The 19,661-nt window shown below is 30.7% G+C and overlaps 2 protein-coding genes across 3 annotated transcripts in view; one reads left to right on the forward strand and one right to left on the reverse strand.

Moving 5' to 3' along the window:
- Positions 1-1,508: 1,508 nt before the first annotated feature.
- On the reverse strand, positions 1,509-5,887 carry LOC117173403 (putative transferase CAF17 homolog, mitochondrial). 2 transcript variants are annotated; one of them, XM_033361947.1, is made up of 2 exons: positions 5,736-5,887; positions 1,509-3,032 (listed from the first exon to the last, which is right to left on the reverse strand). In XM_033361947.1, the coding sequence occupies exon 2, from the start codon at positions 2,956-2,958 to the stop codon at positions 1,867-1,869; it is 1,092 nt and encodes a 363-aa protein (XP_033217838.1). In that variant the 5' UTR covers positions 2,959-3,032; positions 5,736-5,887; the 3' UTR covers positions 1,509-1,866. The 2 variants fall into 2 exon arrangements, with proteins under 2 accessions (XP_033217838.1, XP_033217839.1); XM_033361948.1 differs by lacking the exon at positions 5,736-5,887 and adding an exon at positions 5,465-5,574.
- A 7,059-nt stretch (positions 5,888-12,946) lies between these two features.
- LOC117172695 (unc-112-related protein) overlaps positions 12,947-19,661 on the forward strand; it is a 208,235-nt gene continuing 201,520 nt past the window's right edge. Inside the window, exon 1 of the mRNA XM_033360847.1 lies at positions 12,947-13,384. Within this exon, the coding sequence (XP_033216738.1) occupies positions 13,231-13,384 (154 nt within the window). The 5' untranslated portion in view covers positions 12,947-13,230. The remainder of the gene's footprint in view (positions 13,385-19,661) is intronic.

Below are 19,661 nucleotides of genomic sequence, written 5' to 3' on the forward strand. Positions count from 1 at the left end.
AAATTAAAATTCGAAAATTTTTTCTAAAGCCTCCAGGGGACTTCGTTTTCGCACGAAAAAATTTTATGTGCCCTTATTGCATCCGGACCCACAATTGATTTTACAAGACGCTTTTATTAAATTTCAAATAACATTCAAATACTGTTTCAGTCCAAAATAATGCATGTTTAACGCATTCAATTTGAAATGTTTTAAATAAAAAAACAACCATTTCTTAATAATAAGAAATATTTGATTGTCGTTAAAATTGCATAGTTCAAAATTTAACTCTTGAAAGTTACAATTGTTCCATTTATAAAACTTTGAAGTTGAAGTTTTCATCTTCAAGTTGATTTTCGATTTGGAATTGTACGTCTTTTTAGCTTTGATTTTTAATATTTTCAAACGTTTAAAAAGTCAGCCATCGAAGATTGAGGATTTTAATTTTATTAACGTAAAATTTTTACATATTCGACATGAAGCATTAAATCGTTTAAAAGTAAAATGTTTTAAATAAGAAGCCTACAAAAATTCAGAAAGAAATGGTTCACGTTTTGAATAAAAATGAATTAATTTTGGACACTTTCAATTAATTTTTTTTTGTTTTGAACCATTTAAATTGAAAAACAAAAAATTTTACTCTTAGTTATAAATTCTTTAATTTCAAAGCATTTCAACTAAAAATGGTCGTATTTTCAAACATTTTATCTGGAATTGTTTAATTTTGAACTATTTAATTTTAAATCGTAAAAAAAATCGAATAATTCCGAATATTTTAAATTTGAATTAATTTAACAAATTTATATGAGAGACTTTAACGTCTCAGTGAAATCATGATGCAATTTTTTTAGAATTTATGAATTAAGTCCTATGAACTAAGGCGTCTAAGTCAAACCTCGATTCATATTTTAAATAATCATATGATTATGGATGTAAAAAATTATAAATTTTGATAAATTTACAAATAATTTATTTATTGAGATTTACTATTAAAAAAAAATTAACCAAATTGACTTAGTTACCTAACTAAAAATTAATGTTATTTGTATTAAAAATTAAATTAAAATAAATTTATGAATTATAACGAAAATAGATTTGTAAAGACTAATAATTTCATTGATAATACTAAAAAATTAAAATTATATTGAATATTTAAATTATAATTAAATATTTTATTAAATTAAAAAAGTGCACATATAAATATTCTAATAAAACGGGTAAGGATATTCGAAAATGGAAATTTTATTATGAATTATAATTATATACATATAATATTAAGATGTTAACAAAATAGGTATGACCCATTTTCGAAATCATTTTATTTTCAGAATTATTGCCCTCAATTTTAATAATTTTAATTTTTAAACAAACCAATATTTAATGTTTCAATCCAAAATTATAATTATTAATTTAAAATTGTACATTTTTGAGTTTTTTATTTGAATTTTTCAATTTCTAACATATAAATTTGGATAATTTCATAAACAATTTAAATTTAAAAACTGCTGCATTAAATTAAAATTGTTAACTTCAAACGTTTCCAGTTTCAAAATCTGCATAATGCCCAAATTATTCAAATTGGAACATTACAAGCTGTAATTTAAAAATTAAAAATCCTCTAAACCATGCAAAATAGATTTTGAATTTTAAACGTTTTCCATTGCAAAACGGTTGCTGCTTTAAATATTTCTATCTTGAATGTTTAAATTATTTATTTCTGCCAGTAACTTCTATAATTTCCAACTACCTAAATTTGAAATCGTACAATTATGAACATTATGCATTCAAATTATTCCACTTTAAACGTTTTAAGTTAGAAATCTGTCAAGGTTGAGAAGGCCTTTGCTAAAAAATGGATCTTAATCGAATTGTTCAATTACCTAACAATCATTTATTCCCTTTCGCTGACAATTCTTCTTTCTGCGATTCCTGGGGCCACCAAAAGGGTTTCAGAACCGTAACCCTCGAACCGCAAATCTCAAGTTTTTGTGAATTGAGAGCCTCCGAAATTCTCATCAGGCCCAGTCCAAATTTATTCTCCCTTCCTCTAAATTTCCCGACAGCTTTTCCAGCCTCGTTCGTAATCATCTCGTCATATTTAAAATCCTCCCTCGGCAATTCATCAAACATCAGCGGCATCAGTCTCTTTCTCACAACTCCAGTGTGATGAGTTCTCGCCGTGAGTTCCTGGCCAATATAACATCCCTTGTGAAAACTAATTCCTTGTAAATAATCTCCATTGACTTCCAGGGGAAGAGGTTTTCCTGGAGGTAGATCTTCCATTCCTTCTCCCAATCCAAGTTTGTAACGAAATTCCTTGTAACTCGGGTTTTTTTCCTCCAAATAAGGTCCTTCTGACTCCAAGTGCTTAACAATTTCCTCTCTCTCAACACTCGACTCGGTGAGAATCCTGAGACCCAAATTCCCGAGTCTGGGATCCTCGTAAATAATAATTTTGTCCACCGATTTACTCGACGTTTGTGTGTTATTTCCACAGGGAAAAATCCTCCCGTCCAGTTTCAAATCTGGCTCTTCAGATTTTTTAAAGTCACTGGGATTGAAGAGAGCCCAGATTTTCATTTCTCCCTCGAGGGATTCAATTTCGACTTTTCGACGGAGGCGGTACACTTTTAGGTGGCGCTGCAATTGGTCCAAGATTTGAGAATCGCATTCAATGTAGAAAAAGGAATTTTCCTCGGGAGGTTTGTAGATTATGGTGTCGTAGAGAACTCGACCTTTGATGTTTAGGAAAAGAGTGTAGATGTTGGCAGCGCCGTTGAGGAAGTGGTGCATGTCATTGGTGATGAGACCCTGCAGGAGACTCAATGAATCTTCACCACCAATTCGAAGGAGGGATCTATTTGTCAAGTGCTCGAGGATTTTTTTATCCTGGCTGTAGCTGAAGCTCTGGAATTTTATTTGCGGTTTTATGAGAAAACGGTTCGGTGTGAAGAGAGATTTGCCTAAGAATCGACGCATTTTTAGTTCTTTTTGTTTTCTTCTGATTCCTAGAGAGTCATTTTTATTAATTCCAGAGCCGATGAGATTCCCCACTGGAATTAAGGTAAAGATACTTTGGAATTGATTATAAATTCAAAGGGGGTTCGATCGGACCGCGAAATTAGAACATTTTTTCAGAAACCAGATTTCTGTATTCGTCGTCATTTCCCGATCACTAATTTTCAAAGCAAGAATTCAAAATGGAATAATTTTCAATTAGAATCAGTTAAAACCGAGCTGTGAATTAAGTTAGATAAAGTAAAAGACTACAAAAGCTTTAAAAAAGTCGCATCCAATTTTTTAAGATAATGCAAAAAAAAAACAGTATAAGACACTGAATGAATTACCATGAAATAATAACTTAATTTTTTATGAATATATAGTATATCATTCTGATTGATTTTCAAATATTCCTTGCACAATTAAAATAAACTTTAAGGTTAAAATCATTTTTCCACTATAGTGAAAAAATCTGGGTTAAAACATTCCTTTCTGAACTGTTAAACTTGTCAACTTGGATTATTTTCGAATGAGAGAATATAATTTAAATTCATTTGGTACTTCAGGAAAATTAGGTTTGAACACTAAATTTGAAATTCCTCGGCAAATTAGGCTTTGAGTTTTAGGCAACATAATTTCAATATGACATCATTCATTTTTTTAATCATTCAGACTTCGCAGCCCAAAATGTTCTTGAAATTGGTAAAATATGGTAATTTTTCATAAAAATAGAAAAATAATAGGGAAATAAATTCTTTTACATAAAGTTAATATAAATAAAATATTGAATTTAATATGAAACTCTTCAAATTTCTAAGATTTAAAATTGAAATATATTGTATTTTAAAAAGAATAAAAAATTTTTAACCAAAAGAAAATAATTTTTTAAGAAAAGAGTTGAGCTTTGAAGCGAATAAGTTGAATGGTTAAAAAAAACAGTTGGCTTTTAAACTTGAAGAATAAATTCCCATTTTCAGTCAAGAAAGATGAGTTTTATACCAAAAAAGATTAATTTTCAATCTAAAGAAACGAATTTTCTTTTTAAAAAAATGAATTTTCAACAAAGCAGACTAAATTTTCGACTAAAAAAGATTAGTTTTTAAACAAAACTGTTGAATCTTCATCAGATATATCGTTTTGGTCCAAGAAAGATGAATTTTTAATCAAATAGTTGGACTTTCAATCAAAAGAAACCAAATACGAATTTTTTAGAAGATTTAAATTTTCAAAAAAAAAGTGAAGTTTCATCCAATAAAAATGAATTTTCAAAACAAAAATTCGAAAGTTTAACAAAACAGTTTAATTTTTGATTAAAAAATGACTTTGTAACAAAATTGTGGAATTCTAAACACAATAAGTACTTTTTCAATCAAGTATTTGAATCTTTTATAAAAAATTGGGTTCTATTAATTCAGTTCGCATTGAATCGAACGAATTAGAAAAAGGTGAACAGGGGAAGTTTCTTGAAACAGGGGACTGAGGGAAAAATCCGTTATGTTATTATGTTATTATATATAATTGCTCAAATTCAAACCATAATTTAAAAGTTTTTCAGTATAATGCTTTAATAAGAAATTATTCAAGTTTTCATCTTCTCAATTAAAATTATACAACTTTTTGTAGTTTTGAATTTTAGTTTTCAAAATTTCGTTGCAATTAAAATTAAAAATATAAAATATAACGAACTTCTGCGAAAAACGAAAAAAAGTAATATTAACTTTTTTCGCACGATCCGACTCCTGCAAGTAAAAAGATTATTGATGCAAATGTTCAACATTGTACAATTTCAAGTTAAATAATTTAAATTTCAACGAATTAAACAAAGTTTCAAAAATGTGTATTTAAACAAAAATGATAAACGAGCGACTTTAGTTAAACTTAATTGAATTTAGAGTATAAGTACAAAAAGAAAACATTTTTTAATCCTGAAAATCACGAAGCAGAAACTTTGAAAATATTTCTTAAAATTACTGAAAGAGTAACACAAAGTTTAATCACAATCGGAGGTCATAAAAATACGTAATACCTGGTAATACGATTTCGTTCCTACAGTATTAAATGAAATCGTTTTTTTGTCTATAAGCTGAAAACTAAACAGAAAATTCCGTCATTTTCAATTCTAATTTTTTTATAATTATTAATCGTATTCGGGGAAAATAAATTTCCGGTTCGATCGACATACTATGAAATTGAAGGCCTTTTAAAATAAATAGACAAGCCTTTAAATAAAAAATGTAAACAAATTCCAATTTTTTAATATTTGAGAAACATTTTTAGTAGCAAATGATTTGGTTAAACGTATATTTTTCTCTTCATTAGTAATATTACCCAACTTCTACAATATTTTTTAACCAGACTTAAGCATTTTAATTAATTTACAATTTTCAGTTTTATAGCTACGCTAAGTTAATAATTTTATAGAAATGAAATGAAATATAATTCAAGTTCATTACAGAATATCAAATTGATAATCAAAACAACTTACGAATTTTGTAGTATTTTGAGAACGACGAAATTAAATTTTACAGAAAATAAATATAATAACAACGTGAAAATATCTCTTAAACAGCAGTTCAATATGATGAATAACTTTACATATATGTATTAATAAGGATAATAAATAAAAGTGAATAATCCCAAATGATTCATATCGTCCACATCATCCAAATAATATGGGATCTTACCATCTTGAACATAACCTAACCCAACAACTTTTAATCTGTTTAATTTAATAAATAAATAGAGATTAGACTTACATTTTTTGCTGTTTTAGATTATGTTAGTCGTGTAATTATGTAATTTGTACTTTATTGCAAAGCATCGTATTTGGTTAATATTTTATTTGGTAATTTCCTGATTCCGGTATATCCTTTCTTTTTGTTTTCTAAAATTGCAGTGAACTACTTTTCCGACAAACTAAGTGACTTCAGTGCCATCTCGTAAAGTACGGAAAAATTAAAACGCCGATATAATTCAGCCAGTAAATCAGTTTTAGGCTGTGCTACCCCTGGCATAATATCTTTGCCCTGGTCCCCCTGGCTTCCCTGTACGACGTGGGGAGTGGAAATGGAACTCCCTCTACGGTGGAACGTGAAACCGCGACCGTCCAAGAATTCGTTCATATTTTCCACGAATAGATAACCAGGGCAAAGATACTATAATATCTTTGACAAAATTCAAAAACTAATAAAATATTAAATAAATAAAACAATTTATGTTTAAGGACATGTGACGAGTGGGTCACGTGACCAGATTCCTATCTTACCGCTACTTTTTTTATTTCCCAACTTATTTTCAAACGAGGCGCCACATCGAGTTGAAAGTTGGGGATAATAAATAATAAACACTAAGAAAGGTGGGTCCGGTCCTAAATTTTAATAATTATGAAAAAAGCAAAAAAACTTTTTTCATAATTATAAAAATGTAGGACTAGTCTCCCACCCCTTTCTTAATTCTTCCTATTTAGTATCCCAAATTTTCAACTCGATGTGGCGCTTCGTGTGAAAATAAGTTAGGAAATAAAAAAATTACGATAAGGTAGGAATCTTGTCACGTGACCCAATCATCACATAACTTTAAAGTTTAAATGATTATATATATATATACTGAATTTATGTTCAGAATATTTGTTCAACTGTTACAGAATAGAAATTAAGAATTTGTACAACATATTAATAATACGTAACTATAACCAGTTACTCAAAATATCCCGGAAAACTGTAATACTCAACATAACTGTAACTATTTTGTAACAGTTTTTTAAAAATTTTGAAATGCACGTTACAGAACGTCTGTCACACTGTATTTATATAAAAGTTACATAACAAATGTTACAGAACAGTTCATACTCATAGTAATGGGACGATAACGTAACTTAGTTTAAATAATGTTACCTTCTTCTTATAGAACAGTTCTACCACATAAATGTAACAACTGTTATAATAGGGTAATCTACATTTTTTTAATTTTCATGCGTATCGCCTATAAATTTGTTCGATTCCACCCAAAAAATATATTAAGAGGTTCTTGCAAGCCCTGTAAAGTTTAACACATATTTCTCATAAGAAAAAAAGACATTTTATTCATAAATTAAATTTATAAACTCGATTTTTTACAAATTGCGAACTGTTCTACATATTAAATGTTTCATGATTACACCCAATTATACAAAAATCTCGAATTTGGTATTTGCAGGCAACCCCCAATACTAGACTGAAAGCGAGAGTTTGGTATACTTTAATATTGGTTCTTTATTTTAAACTAATTTTTATTTTCAGATACCCTGAAAAATGTATCATTTAAAAAAGTGTATATTATTACAATTCATTAGATGTAGAAAGAATACCTATAGGGATGCTTGCTGGAATGATTGGTTGAACATTTATAAGCATAGCGATGACAAGAGAATTTGACAACTATATAAAATAGAAAATTATTCTATAGGGACAAGAACAGAAAAACTAAAAATACGGACTAAAACAAGGAAGGATCAAATCAAAGGTAAAGAAGGGACCGTCAGAAAATGATTATTAACAAATTTATAGCTCTTTTTGGGTAAATAACTTTTGTCTATTCATTTTTTCGTGGGTTGTGTCGTTCTTCTAAAAATTTAATTTTTTGTATTTTTAATGTTATTTTTTACGATTAAAACAAAAAATATGCATCCTATTAAAATGTGATTGATAAAAAATTTTGATATTTTTTGGGTGCATAATTTTTGTTCATTAATATTTTTTCGTCTCTTGCATAGTTTAACCGCAAAATAAAAATTGCGATTTTTCATTATTTGTGTGTTTAAAACGAGAACCATTGGTAAAAAAATGCTGGTTAACAAACTCGGCCTGTCTTTTAGGTCCCTAAAAATGTGCGACAAATTGTAACCAGTTTATCAAAAATAGTAAATAATCAATTAAAACCGTTTTTTTCGGTTCAGAGAGTTCAAATCGATGATAATCAGTTTTCACATAAAACTAATACCTTCTCATTATGATGAGAATGTAAAAAATCTTTCCAATGCATTTTTAGAATACCCTATACCCTTTTTTATGGAATATTTACTGAACGAAATTGTACAGTCAAAATGTCCACGTTTTGAGACCCTCTGAAACCGAAAAACAGGTTTTTACGAATGTGTCTGTCTGTATGTCTATCTGTCTGTCTCTGAACACGATAACTTTCGAAAAAATTAATCCATTAGATGGCCCTTTAGCACACTCGTTTAGTGTCCTAAACTAAAGGTCAAATTCGTTAGCCAGTCATTTTGGATAAAAATTCAAAAACTGGGCACATTTTGAATATTTTTGAGACCACTTTTTTAAAAATTCCAAAATTCTCTGTACGGTTATTTATAGTATTCAAAAAGTTGAACAATTTATCCTAATGACTTTTATTGAAAAAAAAAAATTACCAGAGTTAGAGCATTTTCAAAATCCAAGAAAACAAATTAAAATGAACATTTTTAGCCAAACAACGCATGATACGAAAAAAAGTCAAGAGAAAAGAAACGTTACTTTTTAAAATCTCTACAAGATTACGATAACAATTTTTTTAATTTGTCCGAAAAGTTAAAAATTCCAAATTTGATCGTACCAACAATTTTTGAAACCACATTTTTTCAAGATTTAAAAATTGTATGTAAGGTTGTTCATAGTATTCAGAAACTCAAACAATTTATCCCTATAACTTTTTTCTATAGAAAGAAAATTATCAGAGTTAGAGCATTTTCAAAATTAAAAAAAAAGAAACTGAAGTGAACGTTGTAAGCCAAACAACGCATGATATGAAAAAAAGCCAAGAGAAGAGAAACTTTACTTTTTGAAAGCCCTAAAAGATTATAATAACAACATTTTCAATTTGGTCAAAAAGTTGAAAATTCCAAATTTGATCGTACAAAAAAATTTTGAAACCACATTTTTTCAAGATTTAAAAATTTTATGTACGGTTGTTCATAGTACTCAGAAACTGAAACAATTTATCCCCATGACTTTTTTCTATAAAAAGAAAATTGTCAGAGTTAGAGCATTTTCGAAATCCAAAAAAACAAACTGAAATGAACATTTTAAGCTAAACAACTCATGATATGAAAAAAAGCCAAGAGAAAAAAACGTTGCTTTTTGAAATCCCTACAGGACTACGATAACAACTTTTTTAATTTGGTCGAAAAGTTGACATTCCAAATTTGATCGTACCAAAAATAATGAAAAATTCAAATATTCCATTTTTTGGTCAAACTATGCAAGATACGAAAAAAATAAAAAAGCTCAAATTGCGCGCCCTGGGAAGAACTACAAATTTATAATGAATCACTTTTCGTTATAAGCTCCGAAAAAAATGAGACAAAAATTGTTCATCCAAAAAAGAGCTAACAAATTTTGATAGGACATGTAGTTTTTGCTTTAGTCGTAAAAAATATCATTCAAAATAAAAATATTAGATTTCTTTGATAAAACGACACAAGGTACGAACTTAAATTACCAGACAAAAGTTGTTCACCTAAAAAGATCTATAAATTTTTATATTAATCATTTTTTGATTGGACGAGTAGATCTTCTTTTAATCGTAAAACATAAGATAAAAAATGCAAAAATGAATTTTTTGGAAAAAGCGCAGAAAAGACGAAAGAGGACATAGGCTCCTATATAGGACCCTGTATAGGTTCCTGTATTAGACCCTATGCAGATGTGCAGTAGTTTTTATTCAATCGTAAAAAACAGCATTGAAAATAAAAAATTATAAAAATAAGGAAATAAGAATTAGTATTATTCAATTTTTATGCATATTATGAATTGTAATGATATACATTTATTGAAATGATGCATGTTTCAGAGCAGCTTATAATACAATTTAAAGCAAAATAAGAAACAAATACAAAAATAATCATGATAAATACAATTTGCTTTTTATTTTGCAATTTTTTAATAAGTAATCCCAGACAGAGTTACATAAAAATGTATTATAATTGATACAAAAGTGTTATGTATAATGTAGAAAAGTTTACATGTTGGATAAAATCGAGTGCGAAGCACGAGATACGTGATGAGAATGTGTTCGTTAAAGCCAAAATATCTTTAACAAAAGAGCGTTCAAAATTACAAAATTACAGTTGTCGGTCCATTCACCTTTGATTTCAAAAGGTCTGTGTCCGAATGTGGAAGAAATGCAAAGACCAAGTGCGGAGTGCGATTGCCATCAGTCGCATGCCGTAAGTGCGCTCGAACTCTCTTTTGATGAAAGAGAATTCACAATTACAAAATTACAGTGGTGGATGTTTTGAGTCTTAATTTTTAAATGTTTGCGCAAGAATGTGTGAAAATATAAAGACTGAGCGCGTAGCGCGAGGTAAATATATAATCGAGCGCGAAGCGCGAGATAATTCCAACATCGAGCGCGAAGCGCGAGAACCAACAATTGCGCGCCCTAGTCGCGCTCAAACTTGCGAGCGAAGCGAGCCGCGCGCACAGCGCAGATTTTTTATTTCTTAGTTTACAAAAATTTTTTATTGAAAACAAAATATTTGCCATCATTTCAACCGCTCTGAAACTTTTCACTAAAAAGGAATTAGTATATTTAAGAAATCCATGTCAGGGTTGGTAGATCTCTACACACTATACAGAGAAGCATGTCCGAATATAAAAAAATTGAATGAAATTATAGCTTGAACGCGACGACAGTTCTGAGAAATAAAATACGCGGTCATTTGGAAGCCGAAAAATAAAATAAGACAGTATAGATGGTAGGGAATTTTCATTCCTAATGTGTGTTCGGACGAAATTCGAAATTAAAAAATTTGTAATCTCATTCCAAAATTAAAGAATAATTTTTTCCAAATCTTTATCACACATACATGATTTCTGCCAGGCCTGTCGAGCGGTAAACCAGGGCCCGGGTGGTTAAATGGCGGGGCCCTATGTGTAATTTTCAAAATTTAGTATGTATTTTTCAAAATTTAGAATTCAGGCAGATGAAAACTCCGGGTCCGGAGAGAATCTCTCCGTTACCCCCCTCGCCCTTTTCAGGGCTAATGTCAGCCCGTATTTTCATGCCTTAAAAGCGGGGCGAAAGTAGTGCCTTTGAAACATGTGACTTCAACGGTGAAAAATTCTAATTTTACATCTATGAGCTCACATAAAGTTATCGTAAAGTTAATTGCGTTGATAGATCGGGTCAGCACCGAGCAATAAGTCACCCTAAATTACCGAAAAGTTTAAGCATTTCTGGATACTCTGAATTTCCTTAGATTTCAAACAAAATTTTAAATTATCTTTGAAATTTTCAGAACTCGCCTGTGACTCGTACTAAAAAAATTATACTCGTCGAAAAAATTCAGCATTTCAGCACTTATTCTCGGGTCTCAAAAGCGGGGCTAAAATTGAGCTATGAAGCATGATGACGTCATAGGGAGCAAAGATGTGACGTCACAGTTAAATAATAAAAAAATATACATCTATGATCTGATGAAAAATGATCGTGAATAGATTGTTTGAGAGATTGGACCAAATTGAAGCGATAAGTTACAGTGAAATACTGAAAATGTAGAAAACTCTTAATTTTCTTAAATTTCCAAAATGTTAAAAATGTAAAAACCATGTTTTGTCGTTTTTGGATTTACTTGTCCAGAGACTCTGTTTGACTCTTCTCCTGCTGACGTTTACACACTCGGCTATGGCGCGTGCTGAAAAAATCACACTTGTCATAAAGTCCCACTTTTCCCCCTTAGTGCGTAATATGCTATTGTAAAACATGCATATTGTATATAGTATGGTCATGAAAATATACAGAAATATGCGTTTATCTACTTTTTTAGATATTTTAAAATATTAAAACTGATTTGAAAACAGAAAATCGATTTAAGTTGTGTAACTTGGATAACTTAGATTTTTTAATGGTTTTTTTTTTAAGAATTAGAGGGGATAGTTTACGTCATTGTGGATTGTGGGGGAGTAAAAAGACGAGAAGCTGAAACTAACAAGTAAAAAGAGAAGAATTAACACGCGGGCATTGCTTATAAACGGTTTCTATTCTCGGTAAGCGTCAAGAGCGGATGCTGTAATTCACGTAAGGTCCAAACGGGCCCTCTGTGAATCTAATTTTTATATTAATGCTCAGCAAATTCAAATTCCAGGGCTTTTCAATTAGATCGCTTTCCTAAAATTAAACTTTTAATTTCGGAAATTTGCAAATTCTTCAAATCGAAAGCTTTCAAGTTTTTAAATATCTCAAAATTGTTTTTGCCCTCTTGAATATTGAACCAATCATAACGAAAATGTAAAAATATAAATTTGGAAATCTTCATACTAAAACATTGAAAATGGGAAGATTTGATTTTGAAAGCGCTTGAGATTAAACTAATTTAAATTGGTTCCTTCAAGAAACTGCAATTTTATTTTCAATTATAAGCCTCAATATTTGATAATTCGAGATTCAAAAATTCAACATCAGTTGATTTCGAATTTAAATCGAAAAAGGAGCTATTTGTACAAAAATTTCGGCACACTGCCTTCCAAATTCTTTTTCTATAAAGGATTTTCGATCCATTTAAACAATTTATCAAATACTAAAGCTTATTATTCAAAATAAAATTATTCATTTTTTTATTTTGAAAGTATTTAATTTCAACAAATTTTCATTCTAAATTTATGAAATTTTGATTTTTTATTTTCTGATTCCTTTAAAGTCCTTGAATAATATTATTAAATCTTGTCGTTATTAACAATCTCCTGAAATCAGGAAAAAATGTCGGTTATCTAATTGTTTTTCGAGAATAAAATAAAAAGTGTAATTCATAATTTTTATAATTTTAAGTTCAAATTTCTAATTTTGCAGAAAACTATAAGATTTTTGTAAGTTCCAGGCTCCTGAACTCTCCCATTACGCCCTTGTCGACTTGTCACCCGATCTCTGCCGAACGCTTCCGAACATCGTCAACCGCGCCGACTTCCAAAGTATTTCAGTATTCGTGCCGCGACCGTCAACCCGTAAGGAGCTGTGTTCGCTCGATCGGCGAATCGGCACGATTTTCTTTCCAAAACTTTTCTTTTTTCCGCGAGTTTTCCAAACATTCTTATTCACGTGAAATCGCGTTTCGAAATTCCACAAAAAGGCCGCGAGTGCGGATGAAAAATGCTGCGAGTTCGTTGAACGGAGGTGTACTGGAGTTTAAAAATTTTTGGAGTTTTTGAAACAAAAAGTGATAAAAAAAAGTTGTTTTGGTTCCTTTTTTGTGGTGCCAAAGGAAAATCTAAAGCCAAGAGGATGTATTGCTCCGACGCACATGAGGGTATGCACGAGGTGGATGGCAGCTGGGTGTTGCGAGTCTACGTCACGGACCTGCAGGTCGAGAGGAGCCTCCGTGTCAAGGGCGAACTCCACATCGGAGGTGTCATGCTTCGTCTCGTCGAAGATCTCGGTTAGTTTTTAATTATCTTTTTTATTTCCACTTTGAGGATAAGTCAAAATTGAAAACAAAGTGGCTACGTGTACCAAAATTTCGTATTATTTCTGGATTTTTTGTACGAATACACTCCCTTAAACATATCTGTTTTTAATTAAAGCGATGATTAATCTTTTTTGTGTTCTTATTTAAGTTAAAGATCCATTCAAATCTGCATACGCATGAATGTTTCCCTGAATTTATCGAATGTTCTCGGTTTTGTTTAAATATTGCTTAATTGAAGGATGCTTTGAAATTAGCAATTTTTATAAATGTGTGATTTTTTTATTATTGACGATTTTCTTCATTTTTCCACAAGTCTGGAATGTGTCAAATATGAAATTGCCGCTTTTATTACAGTTATTTTGATTTTTAAGTTGGTTAACATTATCATGTTAGGTTAAGCTTGAATTTTGCCATTTTTCAGGCTAAGAGTGCTTTTTCAGACTAAGGGCCTTTTTTAGTACTTGAAATATTTTTAAAATGAGTCTTCGAGGGTGGTCAAGTGAATATCCCCAGATCAAGTTACAAGTTCTCAAGTGTTACAAAAAAATCTCGAAAGCGGAGCGAATTTCAGGGTAGGCTTTTATAATTCAAGGACAGGCCTTGAGAAGGGCTGGAATGCACTCGACCTACCGGTACACGTGCATTCGAGTAACACTTGTTTTGTATTGTATTATATTTACTTCCGGGAAAAAATAACGGGGACTTATCATTTTTGTTTTATCGACATTTTCTAAGAAAGTTCTCCTAGTCTAGGGATTTAGAATTTTTAATAAGAATTATGTTTCACTTAAAAATTGTAAATCATTAACCCTAAATTGTAGAATAGTTGGTCCAAAAAACTGGTGACTTTTTCGATTGCAATAGATTTAAATTTAAAAGCATTTCATTTGATTGTAGTTGTTTCAGTGTAATTGGGAGTGATTTCAAATCTTCATTTTAATTGCAAATCATGAGATATTTCAACGCCGGTATAAATTCAAGCAGTCTTCAAAAGTATCTAAAAGGCCTCGTAATTATATCTCAAATGGTCGTTATATCACATTGAACTGTTACGGTTGAAGCAACAAGTTGCGGGATTTGAGTGTCGTTGGAACGCGACCTAAGAAATTCCTGGTCACCGCTACTGATTCTGATGCGGTTTCTGCTTTCTGCTGCAGTAGTTGCAATTGCAAGATTCGAAGAAGTCGCGAAGCGCACAAAGTTGTAAAACTGGATAGACGGACTAGTTTCAATGAAGAGACTGTAGCTTTAAGCGAATAGTTCAATCTCTTCAGTTCAAATAAAAAAAGGCAATTTTCGAAATACCGAATTTCGTGAAATCGAAGCTTTGTGATTTGTCATTTAAGCGTTTCAAGGGTAAATGACAAAGTATTCCGGTGCCCCGGAAGTTAAAACCACAAGCTTAATATTTCCAAAAATATGAAAATTGTTCTAAAGTTGTGGTCATTTTTTCTGTTAACGGTTTCATGAAAAATCAAAACTTACGTGAACATTATTTTTAAAACATTTTTTTTATTGCTAGAACTGCGCTTATTACGAGCGCAAAACGATAGGTTCTTGTAGGCTGCTCGAAGTGTACACATTTTTTCACAGTGAAGTAAAATTCAAAAAACATTTGTTAAAAAAATGATTGTTTCATAAAATTTAATCTTGTGCTGAATTTTGCTCCATAAAAGTAATCTTTTTCTCCTTGCAAAAATCTTTTAAACCAATAGTTTTCATATTGAAACCCAACATGTCAAGCTCAAAAAAGACACAATACAATAATTATTAAATTTCGTAAATCCGGAAAACTTGTGATGAGCTATGCTCGGTAAATTCATTCTTTTTCCTGTTAACAATATTCTTTTAGATTTTGAGGGTTTTTTGTTGGGTCTTCTATGTTTTTTTTATTTTTGACATTTTGGGTTTTAATATGACAACTCTTGGCCTTAAATAATTTTCTGAGAGGGAATAAAAACTGTTTGTCAAGTAAAACTCAACAGAAGTTCGGATTTTACGAAATCATCCAATTTTTTAAATTTATTTATGTCTTTTTTAAACGGTTCAATTTTAACAATTTTATTTTACTGCACAAAGTACTCTAAACTTCAAGTCGCTTAGCACAACCTTTTGTTCTACACAACCTACAGAGTATTAAATAGCTGTTCTAGAAAAAAACAACCGTTTTTCGAAAATTCCGCCCGTAATTTTCGATTTGTCAAAAACCCGTTTACTGCAGAATTAAGCACAAGTTTATTTTTTTTATTATTTATCGTAAATTTTTTGGAATTCTCCTAATTTTTTTTTAATTCTCTTCAATTCTTCTAACTCATTTTAAAGTAAATTAGGGATCGTTCAATGTACTTACGCGTTTTTTTTGTTTTAATACGAGAAGACCGTATGAACAAGAGAAAAAAGCGTAACGGATAGTATGTGAACGACCCCCGAACATTTATAAATTTAAAATTAATTTATTTTATTTATAAAAGTTTTTATATTAAAAATGTTACAATATTATAATTTTGGTCTTTAATTATTCAGGGAATTTTTTAAATGAAGTTTTGCGGCTACTTTGAAAGGTGTGAGTGTATCATATTTTCATGAGAAAGTATTGAGCGCCTTTTCCTCAAATCTTTAAATTGTAAAATTTTGAAAACGTAAAAGCTTTTATAAAATTGAATTCTGAACTTAATAAATTTGATAAAAATGAGATTAATCTTTGCGGTAATTTGTCATGAAAACATGAAAAACATTGAGTGATCGTCTCTGCAGAAAAGCAGTACTTTCATCGGAGATAAACTCATTCGATAAGTCCCTCGTGACTGGAGAGTCACAGGTCTTGCAAACATTATCTCGCAAAACAGGACACGCTTGTTTCGCCCACATGAGAATAATGATTCTTGTTTGATTTTCCACCCGGAAAATAACGAATACACCGGTACTTAAATAATCTACAAAATATATACAGTATGAAGCTCAAAGTATATTCTATAATATATAATGAACTCTCTATTATACTGGGCACTATCTATCTAGGGAGCAAGCGATTGGTACTTTGTCTGCCTTGAAGAATATAAACGACCAATAAGTCCTTTTACTTTCTGCTCAACTTTTGGTTGCAATTTATTGTTCTCTGTTTGTGGTCGCTTAATTTAAAAGCTAGTTTTTCAAGAAAGAACAAAGAAAAAAACTCCGTTTGTGGTGCGAAAGGCCCTTTCCCGTATCTTAATGATAACCTTATTTTATGGTAAATACTTTATCAGGCGAGCTTCTTTACCTACCGTCAATAAGAAGATCCAAATAGTATCAATTACTGATGACTGGCCTTAATTTACGTTTAATGTAATGTAAATTAATTTGATTCTCCATTTTCTACGAATATCCATTGAGTGCAAGAAAACGATAGGCCTATATAATGTCACATTTCTACGAGATCGGAGATCAGAAAGCGCAGGCGTAGGTTTAATTTTAAACGCGATTATCGCAACGCCCGAGAATACACCCACACTCGTACAAACTTCACTGTAGCTCTTCGCAGTAGGTGTTTCTCGGGAAAATAACAGCGAGGAGAATTTCCTTTTTGTCGGATTTCCAAGGGGCTAGGCTAGCCGATTTTTCTAGGGTCATAAGCCAGTCACAGAAGGGCACGTTCGATTTCACGCTTGATTTCTTATTTATTCGTTAATCCGTCGATTTAAATGTTGACATTAAAAATTCGGTAGAAAAAATCGCATCGCACCCCGTGTCTCATTTGCCGGTTGACTGCTTTGGCTAGACTAGAGCAATTGAATGGCAATTGCGATGTGAATTTTTTCCCAAAAAATATAACAGCCTTGTTTAGATTGTTTGAACACTGATTAAAAATAAAAAAAATTATTTTTATAATATTATTAAAAATTTTAACTTTGAATGTCTTGATTTTTGTAATTTAAGGAATTTTCAACGGATTTTAGTAGTCCCTCTAAAATGAAATAAATGAATAATACAAGTTATTAATTTAATTAATGATAAATCATTTTTTCTCAATCAAAACTAGACCACCCAGGATCGATCTTTACAAATGATAATTTCGATTACCGATTCGTGCATTTTGTTCGGTGCTTTGAAGACTAGAATAATATTGTAAGATAGTTGTTAGCCTAATATGTGCCACACCTGCCACAAGATGGTCCAAGATGGTTCAGAGAAGCCTCAGTTGAGTTTATTCTCGAGTTTATTTGAGCTCATAACGCTTCCTCTCTTTAACTTCTTGACGTCGTATTACCAATATTCTTAGTAGAAGAAAGAAGTAGCCAGGTATCTTAGAATTTAGAAATTTAAAGTCAAGAGCAAAGGGGGTCTGGCCAGAGGAAGAACGCCTTTCCAGCATCCGTCCTGCCCATCTTTGCATTCCAATGTAAAAGACTATAGATAGAGAGTATAGAGTTATAGAATATAGACTATTCCCTATCGGATATATATATATATATATATATATATGACTATAGAATGGAGTATAGATGATTGTAAATCACACAGATAAGTGACTTGGCAGCAAGTCTGGAAAATGAATTTAAAAACCATAAACCTGGGGGCAACTGGACAAAAGAATAGATGACAAGATAAGTTGACAAGGAAATAAACAGCAAGAGGGTGGTCCTTTTTTATGGGGGTTTTATTAACCAGTTCTAAATTCTTTGTTGCATTTCTAAATTTTTCTTCTTTTCGAGTGTTTCATTTGTGTTTCCTCTTGAGGTTCGGACGATTTTATACATTCAAAAAAGCTCAATAGCGAGAAAACATTTTATTACTGACACGAACCTTGAAGAGCTCTCGATGTCGGTAACAGGAGTCTAGAATCTAGAATTTAACATTTTATATTATTCTGCTCGAAACTGTGTTTCGATGGCTTTGAAGTTTTTTTTTACCTTGAAATGCTGGATATCTACTTCAATTTTTCATGAAAACTTTGCATATTGTTTTTTTTATTCATTGTTTATAAAATATTTATTTTATTGAAATCTGAAGAGTAATTTAAATCTTAGTTTTTTTATAGTCCTTGTGATTTGCTAGTGTTTTATTTTATTTCTATATACATTTGTATAACATTTAACTTACAAATTATAGAAATTATTAGTTGAAAATGTTGCTGTTAATACAGTTTCAGAGTATTAGCATTTTCGAGGAGTTGAATGTACACTGTACATTATATTTCTATATGTACACTGTTAAAAATTTCTATTGTGATTTCACAATAAATGTAATGGAAGTTTATTACCAAAACGTAATTTAATTTTACAATACATGAAATTGTACCGTCACAAAACAGTATTGTGAAATTACAACGAATGTTTTATAATTTCACAACATCCAACAAAATCTGCATCACAATACATGTATTGTAAAATTATATTACGTGTATTGTGAAAAAATAACATACATTTTTAACAGTGTAGAATTTCATAGGTTTTGAAAATCGGCCTGCAGAAGCGATTATAAGTAGAATTTTTAATTTTTTTTACAAAAACAAAAATATCTTTTTGAGGTTTGGGGATGCTGAATGAGAATTAATAATTTGTTATCCAGAAAAGTTATTCAGTTCGGAGGAAATTAAATTTGTGTGTGACGGTGTCACGGTGTAAAAGAATGTTTTTAACTTTTTTGATCTTAAAAGTAATTGAATGTGATAATTTTTATATTGAATTTGACTTTACAGTGAAACCCTTCAATAGCCCTCTCTTCTATAGCCCTTCAGAGAATCGACGCCGCACAGTATTTAGGTTTAACAGGAGCTGCGCGTGGTCTGCGGTTGTCACTCAGGCGACCACTCATGCGTAAACAAACAAAAGCGGAACGAGCTATAATAAGTTGGTTCCCACCCACCGTCAGTCCCAAAAACGGGGCTATAGAAGAGTTTCACTGTACTTGAAAAAATTTGGTTGGTGAATAAAAACCAAACATTTAAGAACAGTCAAGTTTAGAGCATTATTTCTTATACAAGGGGCGATGGGAAAAATTCATGAGTTTGAGGAAAACTGTTGTGAACCAGTTGCAGTTGAGACATTAAAAAAAAAATAAAAATTACTGCTTAAAAGTACAAAAATGTGCAACTATATTATCTTCAGTTCTAATACAGATTTTAAAGCGATTCAAACTGCAAACTGTAATGCATAGGCTCTGTATTTATTTTAAATCATCCGGAAGGATGTGTTGGTCTTATTTTTTTGTGAAAATCGCGATATTTTTAGACATTTTTTTGTTGGAAAACAAGTGACAGAAAGCAGGG

This window comes from Belonocnema kinseyi, chromosome 5 (assembly GCF_010883055.1).
Source record: "Belonocnema kinseyi isolate 2016_QV_RU_SX_M_011 chromosome 5, B_treatae_v1, whole genome shotgun sequence".
NCBI lineage: Eukaryota > Metazoa > Arthropoda > Insecta > Hymenoptera > Cynipidae > Belonocnema > Belonocnema kinseyi.